The 25,625-nt window shown below is 37.1% G+C and overlaps 2 protein-coding genes across 3 annotated transcripts in view; one reads left to right on the forward strand and one right to left on the reverse strand.

The window, feature by feature from the left end:
- The first annotated feature begins 5,148 nt into the window (after positions 1-5,148).
- Positions 5,149-19,977, forward strand: LOC137402222 (post-GPI attachment to proteins factor 6-like). Its single transcript, XM_068088723.1, has 12 exons — positions 5,149-5,280; positions 5,655-5,841; positions 6,522-6,612; positions 7,495-7,623; positions 8,985-9,121; positions 9,354-9,634; positions 11,328-11,551; positions 13,862-14,027; positions 16,395-16,598; positions 16,953-17,131; positions 18,887-19,150; positions 19,322-19,977. The coding sequence occupies exons 1-12, from the start codon at positions 5,238-5,240 to the stop codon at positions 19,682-19,684; spliced, it is 2,268 nt and encodes a 755-aa protein (XP_067944824.1). The 5' UTR covers positions 5,149-5,237; the 3' UTR covers positions 19,685-19,977.
- Positions 19,978-21,790: 1,813 nt separating this feature from the next.
- The window catches only part of LOC137394359 (transient receptor potential cation channel subfamily A member 1-like), a 29,704-nt gene continuing 25,869 nt past the window's right edge, over positions 21,791-25,625 (reverse strand). For both annotated transcript variants that reach the window (XM_068081074.1, XM_068081081.1), the window contains exons 21-25: positions 24,433-24,630; positions 23,282-23,461; positions 22,904-22,998; positions 22,605-22,795; positions 21,791-22,287 (exon numbers count right to left, since the gene is read on the reverse strand). In XM_068081074.1, the coding sequence (XP_067937175.1) occupies positions 22,148-22,287; positions 22,605-22,795; positions 22,904-22,998; positions 23,282-23,461; positions 24,433-24,630 (804 nt within the window). In that variant the 3' untranslated portion in view covers positions 21,791-22,147. The remainder of the gene's footprint in view (positions 22,288-22,604; positions 22,796-22,903; positions 22,999-23,281; positions 23,462-24,432; positions 24,631-25,625) is intronic.

Here is a 25,625-nt window from a genome sequence, read left to right on the forward strand (position 1 = left end):
TAATTTTTTAGTCTTAGCGTGAAGCAGTACATATCATTGTCTAATAATCATGATGAACCTGTTGGTCCCTTGTGATAATCGAAAAGTGCTGCAGAAAGTATTTGCGAAGTATTGGGTCGCATGATCAGATTACGACTTGCCGATTAGACCAAACCGAAACAAAACTGTAAAGTAGCAAGCATCTATATTTGATACGAGGTCTTCGGTAAAACCCGAAGTGTTTGTCATAAACTAGTACTACGACAAGTTTTATATTGAGCTTTTTATTGGCCTTTCAATTCACGTGAGAGCATCACGTGACAAGAGAATAAATAAATTTCATGACTACGTCAGAGAAATAAAGAGATTCCGATCTACAGCGGCTTTTCGTTTTTGAGCTTTTAAGAGCTTGTAATCACATTTCCACATATTTGGCCCCTACAACACAACAGAGTAAGACATGGTGAATCTTTTGATACCAAATAACTGTAATGTGAATTTTGTTGCAAGTCAACCTTTAATGATTATGTGTGTGGTTAGTGGAAGATCTTTGATTTAAGTTTTCTAATGGTTCGTGGTAGGAAACTGTTGTGGTAGGCAGATTTATTGGTGTATATTATCTGTGGTTTTTCGCGGGACATAGATCTGGTGGAAACCATGGCTGTCGGTCAGTTGTATATCATATCATCATAGTCAATGATATGTAGTTTTTTGCTGAGGCATACTTTCAATATACCATGAACCTGATGTGAATCTCGCTTGTGTTCAGTATATTTAGCATTTGTATCATAGTACTTCGTGTTTTTTCTCGAAAGTCACAACCATTTGGTATAGCCTTTACAGGAACATCATTTGATATAACCTTCAGATTAACACTACTTGATATAGCTTTGGCTAAAACACTATTTGATATAGCCTTGAGAGGAACATCGTTTGATGCAATCTTCAGAGAAATCAAGATCTGTTTGATTTAGTCTCCATAGACACACAGTTTGATTATACATGTACATATACATGTAGTTTTGGGAGAAATGCCATTTCTTACCTTCATGTAATATTCTGTCATTAGTTAACTGCCATCTGTTCTTTAGTGTTTGATACTTTTTTATGTGTTTTCCGCTTATTTATTAGTTTAATATGAGCAAATTACATATTCACATCATCTTCATTCTTTTCATATCTTCAGTGTGCACAAGATTTGTACGTAGCCTTTGCTCTGAAACTTATCATTTCTTAATAAAAATTTAAAGACTTCATAACTCTGTTGGTCATTATTTTGTGCATATATTGAAAGATACAAAGTCAACGCACTTGTAATTTTTGAGAAATACGCAAGGGTTAAGTAACACTTAACCACAAAATCCCTCTACAGCTGTAAAATCGCTGTTTCATATTAAAAATCTAACTCTTACAAAAGCTTTTGATACACCAAAGCTCACTGTTCTCTAGCTGTTTATTATGCAATAACAAATTTAAAATTCCTAAAACTGTTTTTTTCTACTTTTATTGCTATTGTTAAAACAATACACTGCCGACTCATATTTAATCTGGTATTTTCTTCTCTAACACATTTTTTTTCTTTTTTGTTTGTATAAAATAAACTAAGGGAAATTTTAGTTACATTTATTCTGTTAATTCCGAAAGTTTGTTGGTTTTGATACCTTTGAATGTAATGCGTATATTGATTTTTATTCAGACAAAACATCTATGAAGGCAGTAGCAGTAGGGAGTTGTTTTCTTCTGTCTATGAAGGCAGTAGCCTGTCTTGACAAACTGTTGTTTTTGCGAAAGTGCCACTTGGCGAGCGAAGCGAGCAAAACAACAGCTTGTCACAATAGGCACTGCATCTGATGCATCAGCTGCACTGAAAGGGAGCTGTTCTCTTCTGTTTATGCTGTTTGGCTGCGATATTATGTCGGTCGCTTCATTGGTAATCATAACGGATTTGGCCCAAAAATTTATTTAGACAAAAATAGGATAGAAACGTTTAACCAGAGACCAGTCCCTGCGGTAAACTTTAGTACAACTTAAGAACTTGGGCAACAACAGCAACTAAACATGTCGTTATTTGTGCGCTCAGTCGGTTTTATTTGTTCATGTTTACTTTATTTTTAATTTATTTTATTCTCAAGTTTTACTAAAGTTTACCGCAGAGCCTGGTCTTTGATTAAACATGTTTATCTTATTTTTTTCTACATAAATTTTTGTGCTAAATCCGTTATGATTACTGATGGAGTGACCGACATAAAATCGCAGCCAAACCGGATAGATGGAAGAGAACAACTCCTTTTCAGTGCAGCTGATGCATCAGGTGCAGTGCGTATTGTGACAAGCTGTTGTTTTGTTCGCTCCGCTCGACGGGGACAACTCCACAAAACAACAGTTTGTCAAGACAGGCTACGAAGGCAGAGAAAGACTTCACCATATTTATGTTTGTATGGGAGGAAACTTAATTTGGGCAAATAGAGCTACAGTGCTGTGAAAAATTATGGCAACCCCTTTGTAATTTGTTGGCTGAAAGCATCTCTTGTCTCATATCTCATCTCAAACTCACCTAATTCCTTACATCTATATATCATTTTGAAGCTAAATGTTTGATCTTTCCATTTAATTTGGTAAATGTATTTGTTTCATTGTTTACAAAAAGTTAGAGAGCTTAATTTACTTCTAATCTCTAAACTCACTGTAAACTTGTCACTCACTTAATTACATCAACAGGGTCTTTGAAGTGTTCTAATCTGCTCAATGTTGTACAGTATGTTGAATCCATGTAAGAAGTTTATCAACAATGCAAAACCATATCCAAACTATCTCAAATCCATCACAACAATGACCAGTTGGCTATAAAAGTAGGCTCACAATGACCAGCGAAATCATTTTAAAATTCTATCATAACTTGAGGTTGGCCGATGAGAAGAGAACCCTAATCATTCACCTTCACCAGCAAAGGAAATCAAACAAGCAGATTGCTAAGGAGATTCACTGTTCCAAGAAAGGTATTGCTGGCACTGTCAACAGATGGAAGTCGACAGGCACGACAGATGAACATAAAGGCAGAGGGAGAAAGCGCAAAAGCTCTACCAGAGACGACCACAGTTTGATTCGACTTTCACTTTCTGACAGAAAAAAAACCAGCACTGACCTGCGAGGAGAATGGAGAGAGTCTACTGGAGTAAAAGCCTCATCTTCATTAGTGAGAAGACTGATTGAAAATGGTTTGAGAGCATATAAGGCAAGACGAAAGCCACTGCTGTCAGAAAAGCAGAAGAAACCTTTGGCATGGGCCAAGATTCATCGCTCCTGGGCCGAAGAACAGTGGCATAAAGTACTTTTCAGTGATGAATCAAACTTCACTCTATACAGAATCACGCTGGAAATAACTATGTGAGAAGGAAACCAGGTAAAAAGTTCAAGCCTCGGTGTATTTTGCCCACTGTGAAGCATCCCACATCTGTTATGGTGTGGGGGTGCATGTCCGCAGCTGGAGTTGGTCGCCTGAAGATCGTTGAGGGAATGATGAATGCTAACAAATACATTCTAGTTCTGACAAGAGTCATGTTGCCATGTGCCAGAGAGATGTTCACTGATGATGGGATTTTTCAGGATAACAACGCTCCTTGTCATAGAGCAAAGAAAGTGAAGGAATGGGCAGATACCAAACAAGTTGAGTTTCTAAACTGGCTCGCATAATCTCTGGACCTCAAGCCGATAGAAAATTTGTGGCAAAAAAGGGACATGGAACTTAGCAAGTGCAAACATACCAGCAAAAGAGAACTGATTGAGAAGATTATTGAGGCCTGGCATCGCATAGTGACACTTGAACAAACTCGAAAGCTGGTTGACAGGATGCCAAGGCGGTGTCGCGCTGTCATCAGAAAAAAAGGCTGGCCAACAAAGTACTAAACCTCAATTTTAAACCCAACGGCCTTTTTCAGGGCCACCATCACTTGTACAAAAAGTTCAGTTTTTAAGTTTTCCTCAATTGAGCAATGTTTGCTGCTAAACCAATTTGAGCACTTTCACTATAGCGACAAGTTTTCCACCATTAGAAATATATTTTTCAGCTATAAAAAAACAGTTGGAATGTGCTAAAAATCAAATGCATCTTTGAATTGCTCACAAATTTCTGAACAAAATGATGTATAACATTGCTTAGTTATCTTGATTTTAAGCACCAAAGTTACCAATAGAACGTGATGCTTGTCATATTGTGCAGGGGGTTGCCACAATTTTGCACAGCACTGGTACGCGCTAAAAGAATTGCAGATATGTGTATATGCTTGGTCAAATTAGCACCCATTTTCACATTAAAACAAGTAATCCTATAAGGTTACAGTATATAATAATTATCGGTTATCGTTGCATAATCTAACCAGATGCCTAAAATAAATCAGCATAAAATTAATGAGCTCAAGGGCTTTAGTTGCAAAAAGTGGCACACATTGTGCCTCTTACATAATATATTTAGGTTTCTTTAAAATTAGTTATTCAGTGATGGTCTTGTATGATTGTGAATAGCTCTATATGTAATGAATGAGAGATGACAGTACTTAGCCATACATTAACACTCATTCCTCTTCACTGTCAATAATAAATGTGCCAATCTAAGACTTCTCCGTGGTGCTGACAACCAGCCTAAGACTTCTCCATGGTGCTGACAGCCAGTATAAGACTTCTCCATGGTGCTGACAGCCAATCTAAGACTTCTCCGTGGTGCTGACAGTCAGCCTAAGACTTCTCCATGGTGCTGACAGCCAGTATAAGACTTCTCCATGGTGCTGACAGCCAGTCTAAGGCTTATCTATAGTGCTGACCACACATATAGGCCTTTAATTTTTTAAAGACTATAGATGTATGCAATGTGTCAGTGTATGCGACATAGCTGTTGAATTGTTGTTTTGTAAGATTGTCTAATGCCCTTTGTTTTCTTTTCTGTTCAATTGTATGTGTTTTCTGTTCATGTCACTGCTAGTAATGTACAGCTGAATTTCATTTGTAAAATTACAAAAGAACTTCCATGTCTCTTTTCAGTTTTGACGCGATAAATCTGTGCTAAAATTATTGTAGTATTCTGAAGTAAAAACTTTTGATTTGAGGCTTTGGTATAAACATTGCGTATCTTGCTATCCGCCTTATTTGGACCATTTTACTTGACAAAGTGGGCCACTGGATGAAAGGAGCTATTTGTTGAGTCGCTGATGAATATGGTGACGCTGCTGTGTCAAGCTAGGATAATCTAAGACAGCCCATCTTAGGCTATGTCTATATGTCACGCCTTGTCCGTGTCTCTCTTCTGTCTAGGTACGGTATCATCATAACTTCATGGCGTTGCACCGCTACATTGCAGCATAAAAGATGTGCTTTATCTAACCCAAAGTTTCACATTTTCAAATCAATTCACCGACTTTAAATTCTTTTCTATTCATTGTGAAACGAGGTCAACTAATTTATTACTTTGCTCTAATGGTAATTGTGCAGCTCAAAGCTTGTAAGGTTTAGTCTGTGAAAGTAATTTATTTTTACTGTTTTAAATAGAGTGTATTTTATAATAATCATTTGTAATGTTGATCAATGCCACCAAGTGTATTATATAGCTACATATTTACTAGCTAAAATGTGTTGATGATTTCCCATAAGCCGATTTATAAGATTTATGTGTGTTTCTTGTTATACAGTGTCGCTGTCGAACTGCGTATATGAGCTTCAGGAGCCTGTCGAACTCAGAGAGTACAAGAGCTACTCAGATGTTAAGTTTTTTCACGTCACTATCCCAGATACGACGAGTTACCTCATCTGGTCTTTTACACTTTTTTCATCTACCGACAATCTCAACCGGTCATGTGACCTAGTTGATGCCACAGTGTATGCATCTCATTGGTAACAGCTGAATGTTGATTCTTTTGTTGTTTTGTGTGTAGAATTGTACAGACATTGATGTGAGGTTGAGTGGTTAGGAGCAAGATTTTTTCTACTCCCTAACCCAGACCTCAAACCCAATGTAAAATTATCTGTCCATGTGCTATTAGGTATGCCGAGTTGTCTCCTCCACAATCAAGTAAAGCACAGAGGATAAATGCATACTATATGTGAGCTGTTCTATCGATGATTTGTATTTTGCTGTATATACTGGTATATATGTATACAGTAGTCCTTCAACTATCGCGGCTTCATTGTAGTGCAGGTTTTTGGTGGCCTTTATTTAGATACATTCGTGTAGCGATACATTGTCAGCGTCCTCACTAACGCATGAATACAGAGTGCGCAGTGTATTTACATGAAGTTCCCCTGCCTACTAGCTGGTTAATGTCAGTGATAGAAATATAATTTTCTCCATGAATAGCTCGAGACCACTTATTAACCCTTGAATACAATTTGATTACCAATAGCTTCACATAGACCTCAGTGCAGGACCTCAGTGCGCTTCATGCAATCATATTTTACACATCACCATGACTGGATTATATTGCACGCTGGTAACAATATGTCCGGTGATTTTTATGAAAATCTTATATGATGTTCTATCATCTTAACTATTTCTGTAGATATATCCAGAATAATGGTCTTCCTGTTTTCTCTGTTGCCAACGAAACTTTTCCTGACAATTTCCTCGTGAACAGTTCATACTTGACTAAGGTAAGCTCTGCTTTAGATGTTTCATATAGTCTATATATATATTTGTCTCTCTCTCAAACATCTAACTAAGCCTCTTACCTACTCACTTCATGCCAGTCAATTTCAATTGTGCGTAAAGTAAGCTTTTTATATGGTATGTTAACATTTCCTAAGGTTATAAATTAACAAATCATACATAGAAACCTGGTTTCACAAAATGTTGATGCATGAAGTTGGGGTTGCTGTGATTATCATGCATCATTATGTCTATCAACGCGTTATATAGATTAAGTGACTGTTGAATTTATAACTTTGACCGCATAGGTAAGCAGGGTTGTCTCCTCAATAATCAAGTAAGAGAGTGTAAATGTGTACATACTATATTTTAGCTGTCCTACGAATAGTTTTTACATTTTACTGTGTATATATATATATACATTTTAAAGGAAAACTTGTCTGGAAAGTTGAATTTTTCTTAACTACAAATATGTTTCGCGATGCCGCTCGTCAGGTGTCTTTGTCGGAATAACTAACTACTCTACCCATATATATAAAGAATAGTTTAAAAGAATAGTTTGTTCTTATATTTCAGCTGCTGTCAATTTCATGATGTGGTTATGGCTCTCATCAGACTACTCTAAATAAGTCGTACTGTGGACAAAGTAACTGAGGGCTGCGTGTCAGCTGTTGACACATCAGTAAACCTTTTAGAGTTTGTTGAATCTTTCTGAGCCCCTCAATATGCATTTACTGTAAAAACAGTAAAATACAATGTAGAAAAACAGTTGTTATTGGTGGATTTAAACACTTTCAGAGCGCTTGCCTTGCAACCCCACTACAATTGTATGTTTATCTACATGCAAAAAGATTCTACTACACCCGGGTAAGTTTTTCTACTCGTAGGTGCAACTCTCGACAGAGCGCATTGGCGATCGCGGGATAGATATATTCATCACCTCCCCATCGCCTGGCGTCTGGTTTGCTGCCGGTTACATAGAGCCATCGAATCGGCGTGTAAACATCAGACCTCAGGTAGTGTATAACATCAGACCTCAGGTAGTGTATAACATCAGACCTCAGGTAGTGTATAGCATCAGACCTCAGGTAGTGTATAACATCAGACCTCAGGTCATGTATAACCTCAGATTTCAGGTAGTGTATAACATCAGACTTCAGGTAGTGTATAACATCAGACCTTAGGTAGTGTATAACATTAGACCTCAGGTAGTGTATAACATCAGACCTCAGGTAGTGTATAACATCAGACCTCAGGTAGTGTATAACATCAGACCTCAGGTAGTGTATAACATCAGACCTCAGGTAGTGTATAACATCAGACCTCAGGAAGTGTACAACATCAGACCCTCAGGTGGTGTATAACATCAGACCTTAGGTAGTGTATAACATCGGACCTCAGGTCGTGTATAACATCAGACCTCAGATAGTGTATAACATCAGACCTCAGGTAGTGTATAACATCAGACCTTAGGTAGTGTATAACATCAGACCTCAGGTGGTGTATAACATCAGACCTCAGGTGGTGTGTAACATCAGACCTCAGGTAGTGTATAACTTCAGACCTCAGGTAGTATACAGCATCAACCTCAGGTAGTACACTATCTCTCGCATGTCCTTAAACATAAGTTAAGATGGAGTCATCTCCTGGGTAGACCGGAGAAAGGGAGATGGAGTCATCTCCTGGGTAGACCGGAGAAAGGGAGATGGAGTCATCTCCAGGGTAGACCGGAGAAAGGGTCAAGTAAAAATATAATGAACAATAATAAATGATTAGCAAACACTAGCCAAATTTGAGATCAGTCTTTTCCGCAGTTGAGCCACTCAAACAAGCTTCACTTGGTGACATATTTGTTACAGGGTACCTTTGTTATCTGCATCATTACTTACATGTCACTGTTAAAAAAATCTTCAGAATTAATCATAACAGAGAAATGGCCCATCATAGCAGACCTGAGCTCTAGCGCATGTTCATTTTTACAACAAAATTCTTATCTTGGCAACATCGAATATGTAATTTGCATTTACAAGATCTCAGTATTAACTGCTTATCAAGAGTTTTGGATAATTCTTTACTGAACGACTGTCAATATTAGTGATAGTTTCACTTTCTACATACAATAAGCAATTCTTATAAAGTATCGCATAATCATCGCTTGTATTCGTCAGTGGTTGCTCGTATACTCTATACTGTAGTATTTACCTGCTCACCCGAGTCTCGACTGCACATTCTGTAACCCTCCTTAACGCCTCACTCTTTCGTCTGAGCTCATGATTATGCTATAACACCCTCTAGAAGTCGGTTGTTAGCTCATTGCTCCGCTTTGGTGTTTGAGACTTGGCAACGCTGCTTTGATGCATTTATTCTCATTATGCAGGGTTTTTCCCCGGCACCATGCACACACCACCTGAAGACAAGCATCATTCACAACAATGTTCGACAAGAATTACAGATCCCAGTAAGGCTCGGTGTTAGCCAGACCTTACAGATGGAAGGGTCAGGTGCTATCATCAGGTGAGCCCATCTGGCTATTCTTCAGGTCTGTGTCAAGCTGGCGTGAGACCTTTTGGGCCTACTTATCTGTTAGAGACAGTATATATCATTATTTGAGCCTGTATACATTGCATCTGTTGTCATCAAGATGGTGTACATCTCCTATGACATGTAGATGATACAGACCTTTATTCATTACGAGGGTCATAAGTGTTGACATGACATACATTTACTACACGACATATCTTTGTAGATACTTCATACTCAAGCACACCTATAGGTATACGGTACAAGTGACAGACTGCAAAGTGTTGTCGGCTGCAAATTCCAGCTGCGCACTTTACTTGCATAGTAACGAGATCAGGTTACCCTCTAGCCAGAGTACCCACAGTATAGAATGTGATTGGTCGGCTAATGACACAGGCTGTGTACTGGCAGTTAACAGGCCGACAGTGAACCACTGGCACTTTGTCTCTATATCGAACAGCAATGAGTCCTTCCTACTGCAGATGACTCTTATCATCGTGTCAGAAGGTACAATGATAGAAGATTTAATAGATACAATACATTCAAATCTTTATATACATAACTGATTACCTTATCACTCAAAGTTCCCAGCATACAGTCTACAATTCAAACAGTTGTTCACTCTCTGTTCCCTAGACCTATTAACTATAGTATAGTTAATATACTATAACATATTACCTATTTACCACAAATTTACCAAACTGAGGGGTCCGGCTTATACGTGTGCACCTCTGATGATGATCATCATCAAACTTTATTGCATTAGTGAGTATAAAAGTGCCTCTATTTGCAGGTACAACTCTGATTGAAAGCGAATGAGATGACATGATGCTAACTTTATTTCAACAACTATAACTTGAACCATTATTAACTCTATTATTAACTCTATAATTAACTCTATTATTAACTCTATAATTAACTCTATTATTAACTCTATTATTAACTATATTATTAGCTCTATTATTAACTCTATTATTAACTCTATTATTAACTCTATTATTAACTCTATAATTAACTCTATTATTAACCCTATTATTAACTCTATAATTAACTCTATTATTAACTCTATAATTAACTCTATTATTAACCCTATTATTAACTATATTATTAGCTCTATTATTAGCTCTATTATTAACTCTATTATTAACGTAAAACATAACAATAACAATTATCATTAACTCATTAACTACTAAATAGATTCTTTTGTGGAGACAATTAAATATTCGGTGAACCAAATGTTTGATATCGGTTCATATAAGTTGTCATAACATTTAACATTGGCTCATATAAGTTGTCATAACATTTGACATCGACTCATATAAGTTGTCATAACATTTAACATTGGCTCATATAAGTTGTCATAACATTTGACATCGGCTCATATAAGTTGTCATATCATTTGACATCGGCTCATATAAGTTGTCATAACATTTGACATCGGCTCATATAAGTTGTCATAACATTTGACATTGGCTCATATAAGTTGTCACAACATTTGACATCGGCTCATATAAGTTGTCATAACATTTGACCAAATTACTTTGCATAAAATTTTCCATCTGATGCCATTGAAAGGCCACAAATACGTTTCAGAATGAGTTCTGACACTTTTTTATCCTCTTCATACTGCTGTGGTTGACAAGTTAAGCCTATTCCGAGTCAGACGAGTTACCACTATTACTATAGCTTTCGGCATTATTATTACTGTTAAAAATAAGCACTCATTGTCACTACTACTATTGCCCAATAAATGGTCATTAAAATTCCATTGATCTACAATTTGTGAAACCTATGTTGTTGTAATGCGGCTGATCATCGCGAAGAGGACATAGCTACAAAACTTGTTTTGAAACTCGAAACTAAGGTCAGCATGAATTGCAACACGTTTTCTATTGGCTCAATGCAAACAGATGATTGTTTTCTTTCGATAAAGTGGGAGGCGCGATAGGCTGATTATACAACTACTCACCAATCAGAAACGTTCTGCACTAAGCCTGCAAAAGCCCCCATTTCGGCAAACTTATGCTTTTCATTTTACTGATGTACGGCGTGTTACGATATATCGGGTCGGCTTATATGTGAATTCATATAAATTCCCTGAGTTCTGGGTTGTTTTCCTCGAGGCGGCTGATATGCGAGATAGGCTTATGCGCGAGGATATATGGTACATCTCCTCTGACTACCTGCTATTGTATTGCAGGTTGTGGTGTAAACTATTTAGTGAATCAGTCGTGTGAGGTGGATGAGCTCTCGACGGATGAGGTCTCGAGCCGCCCATACACAGTAGACTTTGTGCAGACCGGACCTCTTTTTATGAAGACTCTGCCTATCATACATGATGACATACCCTACCATGCTTCGTTTAACGTCGAAACTTACCAACACAGTGGCGGCACGCTCAACTACCGTCTTCAGCCTGTCCTAGTAAGGTTTGCTGAGTGATAGCGATTATATAAACTAATTGAGTGTTACTGATTAATAGCGACTCTATGAAGTTGGTTGATTGGTGGTATGACAAGTTTGTGTGGGTATCTGGTAGGTCTGGACGGTATCTACGAGAACATATTTGTTGCTAGAAAAAGAGTCGTGAACGTGTAATAATGCTTCAGTTGTAGAACTTGCCGTTTAATGTTTTTTAAATTCCACTTTATGCCTATAAAAATACTAGAAATTCCCTCGACATACAGCTCACGACCAAAGTGATATTGGAAAAAAGAAAGGGTACTGCTGGTTGAGAAATGCAATATTAGCAGTCAAATGGCACTGTAGTGCAATAGGAGAACTGCAATGTTAGCTGCAATGTACTGGGTGATATTATGCACAACAAACAGCAATAATGAAAGGAAAAGATTTTATGTTTTATGAGAAATGCAATATTAGAAGTAAAATGGTAAGCTGCTGTGTAATATATACAGTTTGAAAGTTGGTTGTGTTGAATGTAGAATGGTTTTGACAGCGATCTGTAACCAAAGTGAAGAAATGGGTCATGATCACAGAAACCATGGTTAAGTCGGGTGTGTGAGATTTAGAGTTATCTACACTAGCAGGAGAAAATTCTCAGTTATTTTGCAAAAAAATTTGATTCGAGCTTAATTACAGCAGATTTAATGGTCAATAAACTGAATGCATGTTTACCATTAGTGCGAAAACATAGTTCTGAGAAAACTGGTGTTAGAGTTTGAGAAACAAAAACCAATGCACAATTTTGTTTACATTTCAAAACGTCATAGCAACAAATATCAAGTGGTTGGGATATATATCTAGATTTTTGTATTTACATGCAAAAGATTATGCTGAATTTACAAATGTAAACAGATTTTAGTTGGTTGTCATAGAAATAGCTGTATATCTATAAAAAAAAGTGGAGGCCTATTTCTTAATTTTGCAGATATTAAAAATGGCTTGGCAGTACCGCGATATTGGGCGCAGCCGTAGTATCATCAACAAAATCTTTAGAAAAATAATAACAGTAACATATTGCCCACTATCGGTTTCTATATATTTCGATCTTGTAAATTCGAATGATAATTCTTATAATTAAATCTTATAATAATCTTATAAAATCGAATAATTATTCATATAATTAAATATTGTAATAATCTTATAAGAATCGTTAGAAAAATATCATCGTCATTTCCTTTACTTTCACTGCTTTGGACATCTGTTGGAATACCAAAGTACTCATTATAAATGTCCAAAATGTCAGAGTTAACTTTAAAATTGGCAAAAAAGAAACGATTACTTTTCAGTACTTCTACGTTAATTACAGAAACCTTTGGCAATTGGATAATGCCCATAGACTGGTGAAATGTGCACATTTTCCTCGTGAAACGCGTATGACTTAATGGTTCTACTCTCTGTCGCACGGCTTTATCGGCGTTTCATTGGCCGGTCTTAATTTTGATTAAAAAAGGCTTGCCAGGTTTTGATGGCGATTTTAGGCCAAATTAATCTGTCTAGTTATGTATTATCCGATCAGATGGGTAAGTTTTAGGATATTGTCTACACTTTTCAAAGACTTGGTAATATATTTAAATAGGTTTACATGTGTTTTGTATCGTTATTATACTTAAACGACTCTAAACAAAAAACGGTTAAATTTGTTGATGAGATTTCGGTACAAGGGTTTGGGTACGGCGTTGATGAATAATTTTCGGAAGTTGTGTGCGCATGCATTTATCATAAAGCTCCCAAACACTCGTTTTGCTCATGTTTGGTCGTAGGATAATACTTTCGCAAATAAGAATATATATACATTTTAAATCATCTATTAAACATGTTGAGCCTCGGTTCATGTTTGGGAGATGTGCTAACTTGTGATTGGTCTGTACATCACACCGTTATATGTGCCATATAAAGCAAGCAGAAATTGTGTGCAAGACCCAGTCTGGTCCATTAAAGTCTGGCCTGGGCACGTGTTCTTATCGATAAACTAACTTTTAACAGCATGTGAATCTGTAACAGAAAACATTTTCAAGTCCAAAACAATAACACTATGTGTAGATAGCCCAAAGCAGTATCACTATATGGAGCTAGCCCAATGGCCTAATGCCTGAAACTTTATTTGGGCAGTGTGTGTCTTGTTTTATAATTTTTATTTTCAGTCAAGTTCTCATGGCTGTATGAAGCCCACAATTCATTCTGCAACTCATGTTGCTTGGTGTGACAGTCGCTCCAACTATGTTCTTCGTTGTACAGTTTTGAGCTCAAGACGGATTCTGTCTTTTCATATAGCTAGAGAATTCCAGTTCACACCATGTGATCTTGTACAGCTGCATCTCTCGAAATCATTTTACAAATGATATCGGAGAGATCATGTCCTGCTCTGAGGGAAGTGCCTTGATTACAGAAGATTCCAAACAGTCGGAGTCGACGGCTTTTATTCCATATCCACAATCAGGTAGCATTCAAAATGAGGCAGTTAAGTTTGTAATGGAAGATATTAGCACTGTTTACAGTGGAAGTGTAGACCTAGTGCAACATTTTTTCGACATGGATCATGGACGGCAATCTTGAAGGTTGACTTGCAACAAAATTCACATTACAGTTATTTGGTATCAAAAGATTCACCATGTCTTACTCTGCTGTGTTGTAGGTGCAAAATATGTGGAAATGCAAATACAAGCTCTTAAAAGCTCAAAAACAAACAGTTGATTGCAGCCATCACGAAACCGCTGTAGATAGGAATCAGTTTATTTCTCTGACATAGTCATTACATTTGGTTATTGTTTTGTCACATGATGTTCTCACGTAAATTGAAAGGCCAATAAAAGGATCAATATAAAACTTCTCGTAGCACTAGTTTATGACAAACACTTCGGGTTTTACCGAAGACCCCGTATGAAATATTGATGCTCGCTACTTTACAGTTTTGTTTCGGCTTGGTCTAATCGTCTAGTCGTAATCTGATCATGTGACCCATGCTTTGCGAATAATTTCTGCAGCATTTTTCGCTTATCACAGGTGACCAACAAGCTCATCATGTTTATCAGACAATGATATGTACTCCTTCGAGCTAAGGTTAAAAAATTAAACGAATTTTTACGGTAGGTTTTGAGATATCAGTGCTGAAAGTGACAGCATTACAATGACGATAAAATGGACGCGTTAGAACAAGTGACATGGTTTTATTGGATGCGTGAAGTATATTTGTGAAAATATTTCGACAAATGAGGTTGCGTGAAAGTGTAAACAGAAGCCATGTTGTACAATTACGTCCCATTTGAGCCGTTTTGAAAAGAAATTCTAATATACGCCGGTTTTGTGATAGCCGCAATTAACTGTTCGTTTTTGAGCTTTTAAGAGCTTGTCATCACATTTCCACATATTTTGCACCTACACCACAGCAGAGTAAGACTTGGGGAATCTTTTGATATCAAATAACTGAAATGGGAATTTTTTGCAAGTCAACCTTTAAGTTTAATGGAATATGTTAGTACTTTTTACAGTGGAAATGTAGACCTAGTGCATCAAAAGGTGCATTTTTGTGCCATCTCGCCTGCTCAGTGCGATCTTAATATGGTCACTGTGCTTAAGAAGTCAACTAACTGGTCATTTTGCACATCGGCATCTCACACCTGCAAACTGGCCTTAGCTGCCAGGTACCTATTGACTGGCATTAGCTGTCCGGTACCCGTGGGCTGACACTAGCTGTCAGGTATCTATTGCCTAGCCCTAGATGTTAAATATCTGTGAGCAACACTAACTGTCAGGTACCTGTTCATTGTTGTAGTTGCGCTGAATTTTATCTTTGAGCATCTGCTGCAATACATAATTGAACGCAATGCATATGCATTGTGTTCAACCTAAAGCTTGAATGTATTGTATATATGCTATAGCATCTATATGTAATGTATATACATCTATAGCATCTATATGTAATGTATATACGCTATAGCATCTATATGTAATGTATATACGTCTATAGTATCTATATGTAATGTATATACGTCTATAGCATCTATATGTAATGTATATACGCTATAGCATCTATATGTAATGTATATATGTCTATAGCATCTATATGTAATGTATATACGTCTATAGCATCTATATGTAATGTATATACGTCTATAGCATCTATATGTAATGTATATACGTCTATAGCATCTATATGTAATGTATATACGTCTATAGCATCTATATGTAATGTATATACGTCTATAGCATCTATATGTAATGTATATACGTCTATAGCATCTATATGTAATGTATATACGTCTATAGCATCTATATGTAATGTATATACGTCTATAGCATCTATATGTAATGTATATACGTCTATAGCATCTATATGTAATGTATATACGTCTATAGCATTTATATGTAATGTATATACGATATAGCATCTATATGTAATGTATATACGTCTATAGCATCTATATGTAATGTATATACGCTATAGCATCTATATGTAATGTATATACGCTATAGCATCTATATGTAATCTATATATGTCTATAGCATCTATATGTAATGTATATATGCTATAGCATCTATATGTAATGTATATACGTCTATAGCATCTATATGTAGTCATTGGAATCTTAGGATAGGCTGTGATAGTTTAAATAAATTTCACAAAATCAGTATGGCAGCAGAAGATAAAATTAGCAGCTTTTATGCTTTTTGAAGTAATTTATATGAACTCCAGCTTGAGATTTTTTGACTCACCATAATGTGATCACAAAAATTTCAGTGAGTGACGGCCAAGTCATATTTACTAGTTCTTTGAGCAGAAGTAATAGACTACTGAATGTTTTTGTAGGGATCTGGTACCTGAGCATTGTGGCAGAGTGCTATAACTCCTCCATGGTTAAGGAGGCCAACAGAATAAACTGTACACGTATCATCCAAGCAACAATTATTCTCAACATTCGGCCATGCGTTAACAACATGTGTGGCCGGTATGGCGAGTGTTATATGTACTATCAGGGCATCGTGCATTGGTCTGCATGCAGGTGCAAAGCAGGTTGGTCTTACTGACATTACTACCTATGGTTAGGTGCTCTGTAGTTTTCTGCTACCCGGTATTTCCATTCATTCTACTTCAGGTTTAGACATTTAATTAATTCATGTTTTTCTCAGTGAATTATTCATCATTGGTCGCTCAAGCTTTACTTGACCACACGTTACTCTCAGCTTGCCTGTATCTATTGAGTGCTATTTTCTCAGTAGTGAACTTCGTTTCTTGTTATGCGTTTCTCTCAGTGCATCTCATCACTGGCATGTGAGCAGTTTTTGCTAAGAATAAATCGTTTGTATTGCAGATAGGAATGAGAGGTTTTTCCTTGTCACCATTTATAAATGCCTGTCATTTCTGCAGGTTACAGAGGGTACGGATGCACTGATTCTTCTCAAGCTCTCAGCGATGGTATGCAACTCCTTGAGACGCTTCTGCTCACCCTCAGTAATGTCCTCTTTGCGGTGGCTGGTTTTTGGGCTATTTATCGGAAATGGTTTTCTGAGGCTTTAATATACTTCTTTGTTTTCTTCGCTTCATCAGTGAGTAAATATAGGTGTATTATTAGTAGGAGAAGACAATTCCTTTGACTGGTTGCCATATTTTTGCTCTTACAAAAAGTTTGGTAGCTTCCTATTGGGGCTCTCTGTTCATGCCACCTTTTAATTTATCATACGTCTGACAAAATAAATTAGTTCTAAGCATATTGACAGACCCATGCAGGTGTGCATATAATGTGGTAATGGCTCTTAAGTTTTTATGGCATATCGAAGTCCGTTTTGTACCTTCAAAGTTTTACAGTTCTTTAAAACTTTGAAAGTGACACAATAGAAATAGTTAATAACTGTACTCAGCTAATATTTTTTACTCAAAGTAGTTCCTTGTTTAACTTGGTTTGATACTTTGGAGTATATAAAAACAGTTTAGCAAAAATCCTTAAGCAATTAATGTCACTCCACCCAAAGGAGAATGTCAAATAAAGGTGACATTTGTCTCACTTCGCCCGTAAAAGGGTTAAATTCATCTTCCTAATATTTTGACGAGCTAGTCAAAAAATACAGCGCCACCCTCTTTTTGAATGTTACCTCTAATAAAACGTCATTATAGTCGATGGATTGAAAAATACAGCGTTGAGGCGTTCAAATAGAGGTTTTACAGTAACTCTAGTTAGATAGGTCAATAAGTAGAGACAAGATAGATAGACAGGGAGGGTGTAGAAAGAAGCAGTGCACTAATAGCTTGATGCACTATATACAGTGGAACCTCAGTTCTCGAATGCTTCGGTTTTTGACAAAAAATCTGACCATGAATTTGGTTCTCGACCAAACCAGAACATGTGCATTGGAATTAAACGTTAGAAACAGCTCCGGAAACAGCATGTTTATACGTTTAATGACGTTGTTATGAGCCACTTTTGGAAGGTTCTCAAAAAAGAGAGAAGTTTCGCGTCATTTATTCTTTACAAAAAGGAGCCATCTGGAGGACGTCGTCTTTACCGAAGAGAAGTTCTAGGGACACAACTCCTCCAGTCGAATTACCTTAAATTGTTTTGGAGGAAGATTCTTCATCAAAAATGTGAAGTAAACGTGCCATTGTTGTTTCTATTTTCTTTTTCACACAATTTTTGATGTAACTGATTTGTTGCATTTTTTGCTGTTTCATTATCAATTTCTGCGATTTTTGGTATTGAATCGTAACCTTTAATGTTTTTGCTGTGTTAAGAGCAAAGCATACGAAATGTTTACTTTTTGTTTTCTTTTTTCATCATCATAAATAGTAAATCTTTTATTAAAGTTAAACACAATCTATATCTACCCATTTTTATTTAAAGTATGCAGTATATGTTAAATAGGTTCACTCACAATATAATCCACAAGAGAAAAAGCCGCTTTTGCAGTTGGTCACATGCTTATATAGTTTCGTAGTCATCCACATAGTTGACTCCTATAGGTCCACGTACTTGCGGTGTGACCTCTCAATACCGGCTAGCATACGTAACCTAAGTTCCTGCAATACAAGCGGGCACGAGGCAGACACACGCATATCCAACAGTTTACAGTACAGTTTATGGTGTAAAATGTTAAAAAATACTTTACCGAAGTTGTTAAATCGACTTGGAATGGTTAAAACTTACTTATTCTACACATTTATTCTAATGGGAAAACTTGTTTCGGATCTCGAACAACTCGGTTTTCGACCAACCTTCTGGAACAGATTGTGTTCGAGAACTGAGGTTCCACTGTATAGGTTTCCTCTGTATGGCATAGTTGATTGCTTTGGTTTATCTCTGTTCACAGTTCTACCATGCATGCGACAATGGCACCGTCTACACTCTCTGTGTGCTCGACTATGGGATGCTGCAATACTTTGACTTTTATGGATCAATACTTGCGGTCTGGGTGACTGCCATGGCACTGTCTCAGCTCTCCTTTCAACTTCGATCTTTTCTTCACACCGCCGGGGTTCTTGGTATACTTATAGGAACTCAGGTTACGCTTAGTGGACTGTGGAACTTTGTCATTCCGTTGATAATCGCTGTGGTCATCCTTGCCACTTCTTGGGTAAGTGCAGCAGATTGTCACTTATTTATCGAATGATTCCATCCAATAGAGAAAGTAAATGGTTTTCATATAGGGCTGCTTAAAATAGATGCCAGTTAAAATATAATCAGTAGTTAGTACAGTCCTAACTCTTATAATCAGTTTACCTGATAACTCCTGTCTGCGTTGTAGGCAAGGCTGTGTCGGGCGGAAAAATCATGCTACCCTAAGGCTAGAGTGTGGCTAGCACAGCTGCTGCCAGGTGCTGTATGCGCTCTTGTTGGTCTCGCTCTCTATAGCTTCGTAGAGACGGAAGCAAATTATTATTATGTTCACAGCATCTGGCACCTTTTAATGGCATTAGCTATCATGTTTCTTCTTCCTCGCGAGGAGTCGCTCGCGTGCGGTTATATAAAAGGTTGGTGCTGCCAGTTGTGTTCTCATCACCTTCGTCGCAATGAGCCGGTGGATGGAGAGGTGGCGAGAGAAGACAATCAACCTGTTCTTGTCAGCAATGAGGTGGGAAGCAGTGGTGAATCCACACTCTCTGATTAAAGATAGACAAACGCTTAATACACTATTTTACTATTATTTCGCCATATTTATTGTATCTATAAAATATTTTTACTGTTTTTAGATTAGGAAGTATGTTTGTAAAATCTGCACATTGAAATGTACTAGATATATTTTTCGAAAATTTTCTTCTTATGAATCTAGCTGTTGTATATTGTGCGTGCATTGCATAATTTCATGCCGTTATCATAAACAAGACATCTTTCCAATGGCAGTCATTACATTGAACTTGTTTTTCAATCAGACTTAATAAATACTTCATCTCTCGTATGCTACACCACAGCGTCTCTATTGGCTGCATGCTACACCACAGCGTCTCTATTGGCTGTATGCTACACCACAGCATCTCTATTGGCTATATGTTACACCACAGCGTTTCTATTGGCTGTATGTGCTAGCTATTGTGCGTGTGGGCTCATGCATGTGGGCTCATGCATGTGTGCTCGTGCGTGTGTGTGCTCGTAAGCAGTTAGACATGGACACAAAAAGTTAATCCATACATTGGGAATTGTTGTCTCATCTTTTGTGAAAATCAAAATTTCAACAATTCATTCCGCTACCCACTTGAGTTTGATGTCTATGTTTATTCAATGTGATGGGTGGATGTCTTCAAAACTTGAATCTGTCAATGAAGTTTGTCTTGCTTTGCATGAGCGTGGGGGCGTGTGTGATGTGTATGTGGTTAGTCATGTATGCACTCGTGAAGGTAGTTTTGGGTTAAGTTTTTGCACATTTATGAAATTTTTGTGGATAAATGAATTTAACCATTAACAAATTCAATACAGAAACCGTGTTTATGCCATGTTTATCTCATAGATTAATGGCACTCAACCTGCCAAATGAGTATACAGCAGACTTGAAGTTTATGTTTGCTTGTCAAATGTCTATGTATTGTACTCGCTGATGATGAGGTAGTGATGGAGAAGAATTGAACATTGATTAGCATCGTGTCTGCAACTACAGCTCTCAGAGGTGCAATGTTAAGCGGAGAAACACTTAATAATATATCACTATAATAGCTCAGCATCACTATTGTGATAATGGAACAATGCTCGCTTGGATGTCTGGCAGCTGTTGTTCACGGTTTGGTATATTTGATAAAACGCTGCTTTCAGTGAACGCTGAACATTTATTGTATTTTGTCTGCCATGTTCATGTTCAAAACTAAAAATCGTCTTGTGTCTGTTCGCAGTCTGTTATACCTAGGGAAATCCTCCAGTTGGTTATTTACAGTACTTGTTCATCTTATTGTACCATGTCTCAACAGAGCTCTACAGTACTTGTTCATCTTACTGTACTATGTCTCAACAGAGCTCTACTGTACTTGCTCATCTTACTGTACTATGTCTCAACAGAGCTCTACAGTACTTGCTCATCTTACTGTACCATGTTTCAACAGAGCTCTACAGTACTTGCTCATCTTACCTTATTGTACCATTTTTAAAAGTGCAGTGCACAAATATGTAAAAGGCTTTGCAAAAATATTTCTAGATAAAAATCGAGACAAATTGGGCAAAAACTGCTTCCGTATGAACAATAAACTTTTTCTAACACAGAAATCAAAGTGAAAAATGTTGAAAATTATATACATTGCTCAAATCTACAAAACCAATAAAAACCCTCATTTAGAGCAAGCTTTTTCCCAGTTATGAAAAGGGAAAAGGTCTGAAAATGTAAGGATAATAGAATGTAGGTTTTGACAAGCAACCAGTCGTGTGTCTCTATGAGCTGTCTTTCAATTCCTCTTCGGCCTACTTTATAATTCTCAATCTTCTACGACAACAAGCACTCCTCTGTCTCTCCGTGAGCTTGGTGATCGCTCAGACCCAATTTGTGATTTTGTTTTTAAAATCTTGGTGTCTCATAGAATGAGAGGGTAAGTACCAGAGACTATTTATGAGTGCAATGGCGAAGAGCCCTCGTGTACTATTTACCTAGAAGTTAGTCGAACTGACATGGCACAGCCTGAATATGTAGTAGGTAGGCACAAGAGGCCTCGGTGACTAGGTTCACATAATTCACCAATCTGTGTATGTATTATATTTCTTTCTAAATGGGACAATACAGGTTTAGGTGAATGAGCTGGCGTGCAAATATTACCTTTTATTGTTTCAAAGAAGTCTCTAGCGACAAAAACATAAAACAACACAATACATGTATGTGACACAAGGCTCATCTCAGCACACTTGGCCGCTGAAATCGTGACAAGTGAAGTCCGTGCGATTTATAATCTACAGTTTATGTGTGAGTCTTAAGTAGGAGGACTGTGGCTCGTAATAAATTGAACATTGAATTAAATACGTACAAATATAATTACTATCGGTTACAGACAATATCATTCAAAAATAAAATTACAAATATGACTTCATAGGGGTGAGTTATGCACGTGTTACCCAGTAGCTTAGATATTGCACAAATACATATTGAGAAGGATACATAATCACACTAGAAGTTTGTCTCCACATGCTCTGCATCAACGGGTGTAAGAGAGGTACTCCTTTGACTTTCATCTTCCATTGGCTGACAGGTTGACTGCTTGCTATCTTTCTGCCAAACACTGACAACTTGAGATTTGACAACAGTATCTAAAAGGAATGGAGCAGGTGCTCAGACCAAACAGCAACACGAATTCAATGAGTATGAGGTGAGCACACCTGCACACGTTGTCAATACATTTGCTGCTTAACTGTAGGTACATCTAAAGTAAGTATAGGATCAAAGTAGGCCTCTCTGTGGAATGGTGATTACGCAAGTGCATGTTTACCAATGTGACATTTTACAATATCACATAAGATTCAGTGCAAGCTCATCTAGTAGCTGATAAAACTGCCTATATAGCAATGATAATTCACTATAGAGCTGCCAAAACGGCATGGGAGTACCCAAGGTACGAATAAGTCACCTTTGACACTTTTCGCCTGCCAGCGATATTCGCTCTTTGACGCTGCCTGTTTAAGTATGATCGCCAAGTCCATGTCTTCATCTTGACTGCCTTCGTCCAAGGTCGAAGACTCAGTTCTTATCTCCATCTTAGCGACAACGAGTTTGAGCAGTTCTGTCTGAGCTTTCATATCCGCCTGGAGGCCTTTTAACCTGGACAACACACACCTCTAGTTAAGGATAACTACATTCAAATTAGCTAGCATTGGAGCGCATGACATTACATGTGTGCTATCATATATACACACAAGAACACAATACCTTAATTTTTGTTGAAATAGCTGTGAACGCAGTTCATCATTTTCTGGGGAAGAGTTGATATCCTTGTCACTGCTCTGTACCAGCCCCTCATACCACTGATTAAACAAAAACTAGAAATGAGCTGTGCATGGGTGCACAACTCCAACTACATAAAAAGCAATGATATACAGTATAATCTGAGTCATTCTCACAAGCAAGCTGCTATTACAGCTTTCCCAAACTAGAGTGGCTGTCTGTATATGTCATCAGAGGATCATCATTCGTACAATGTAAGGCAGCAGATGTTTGTACTCTAGCTCTGACTGCTTATATTATCTTTTTTAACCTTTTACACAAAGGTTGAATAGGGCAGTGTCATCATAGACCACAGTGACTCACCTTGGTAATGGCAGCGCATGGACTGTTAGGGAACTTGGTGATCGAATGTTTATTAACTCTTTTTATAACAAAGTTTGGCAGCTTCTTCTCCATGTCGGCAGTTAGCTCCACTTGCATCGCTAATCTTTTCAGCCGAGCATTCTTTTGCACTCCCTCGATGTCTCCAACCGCTAGACCGATCTGCAAAATCAACCATCTAATAGTTTACTAAAATTATCTCAAAATTGGAAACAACAATTTCAATATACAGACTATGTCGGAGTTACTGAGTGATTCTGTTTTCAACTTGGACTTACATCGTGGAAAGTGTGGGATCAGTAGTTGTAAGAATAACTGGCCTCTTCTTACTCCGCTAGTCTTCGATTGTTTCATTTGTTCTTAAGTTTTTCATGCTAGGATAAACTAATTTAATGCTACTCTATATTTGTGTCATTTAAATGAGAAACTGTCAAATATAGAAGTTTAAGTACTAAGAAAGATGTTTAAGTGTACAGGTTGGAAGGCTGTAAAAGAGTTTCAAACAGAGAGGGTACAAGGCTATGAAACAGAGAGGGTACAAGGCTATGAAACAGAGAGGGTACAAGGCTATGAAGCAGAAATCTTGTTAACAATGCACTGACATCATAATTTCGAAGTGCAAAGACTCAGGTTTTTTAAAAAAATCTGATATTTAGAAGACTACCATTTAAAAAAAGGACTCGAACAAAAAGCTCATTGAAATGCTATTTAAAAATCAATATTTATAAGTTATGTAACTGTTTAACTCGTTGCAGTTGTTGTATTTGTTTGTTTCTCACAGCAATGGTTAGTAAGAAGTACTTTTACCATGTGTTTCTCACAGCAATGGTTAGTAAGAAGTACTTTTACTATGTGTTTCTCACAAAAATGGTTAGTAAGAAGTACTTTTACCATGTGTTTCTCACAGCAATGGTTAGTAAGAAGTACTTTTATCATGTGTTTCTCACAGCAATGGTTAGTAAGAAGTACTTTTTCTAATTGATATTTTCAGATGTATCTCGAGATTTGTCCACATTGTACTTTCCAAACCATTCGCTGACCTACCTATCAACTTGGCGAGTCCTCCTATATACTAGAATAGAGAAAAAACCTTGAGGGATGTCAAGAATGAACTCTATAGCAGAGATACTGACCAGCAGGTTCATAAGAAGGATTGGGATGAGGAGGATGAATAAGCAAAGGATGATGAGTGCCATGCTGCTGAAGCGGGATGTCGTTGGATCGCCGTCGATGTGGGGTGTCAGAAATGTGTCCATATAGTTCATGTCCCCCACCATCATTACAACAGAGGTAAGAGTGGCTAAGGGTAGAGTGGTATAGCCTTGATCCACCTACAAAACACCCAAGTTGGCAACACAATCTTTAAAGCTCATATCCGCAGATTGCTGAGACTATTGTCAGACTACAGGCTTCAGGACTGTTATCGCTGTCAGCCTTCAATTTATTCTTTTGGAGTAAAGAAGCTCTGTGTTACAGAGGTGAGCTGCGTCAAAATTAACCTGCACTATTAACTAGGCTATAATATCTTACTGAAAAACAACATAAGTAACAGCTCCTACTTTCTGCTTGGTTAAAACACCTATTATGGTGCGCTCATCAAACGTCTGGCAGATAAAATAATTGTATCTCTGCTCGCATTCAATTAGATGTTTGTACATCAATCAGAGAGCCTGAGATTTCTAGTCAATGTAGATGCAATAGGTAAATCAATTGGAAGGAATAAAGGGACTACTGTAACCTTCAACACCTACCCTAAAGCTAATGTTCCTTTTACTTTTTAGCTCATTGAACAAGTGAAGTAACAGAAAAATCTCTAACTACTTCTCTTCTAATAAATAAAGTAACATATCACTAACTACCTCTCTTCTAATAAATAACGTAACATATCACTAACTACCTTTCTTCTAATAAATGAAGTAACATATCACTAACTACCTCTCTTCTAATAAATAAAGTAACATATCACTTACTACCTCTCTTTTAATAAATAAAGTAACAAATCACTAACTACCTCTCTTCTAATAAATAAAGTAACAAATCCCTAACTACTTCTCTTCTAATAAATAAAGTAACATATCACTAACTACCTCTCTTCTAATAAATAAAGTAACATATCTCTTACTACCTCTCTTCTAATAAATAAAGTAACAAATCACTAACTACCTCTCTTCTAATAAATAAAGTAACAAATCACTAACTACCTCTCTTCTAATAAATAAAGTAACATATCACTAACTACCTCTCTTCTAATAAATAAAGTAACATATCACTAACTACCTCTCTTCTAATAAATAAAGTAACATATCACTAACTACCTCTCTTCTAA

This window comes from Watersipora subatra, chromosome 1 (assembly GCF_963576615.1).
Source record: "Watersipora subatra chromosome 1, tzWatSuba1.1, whole genome shotgun sequence".
NCBI classification, from domain to species: Eukaryota; Metazoa; Bryozoa; class Gymnolaemata; order Cheilostomatida; family Watersiporidae; genus Watersipora; species Watersipora subatra.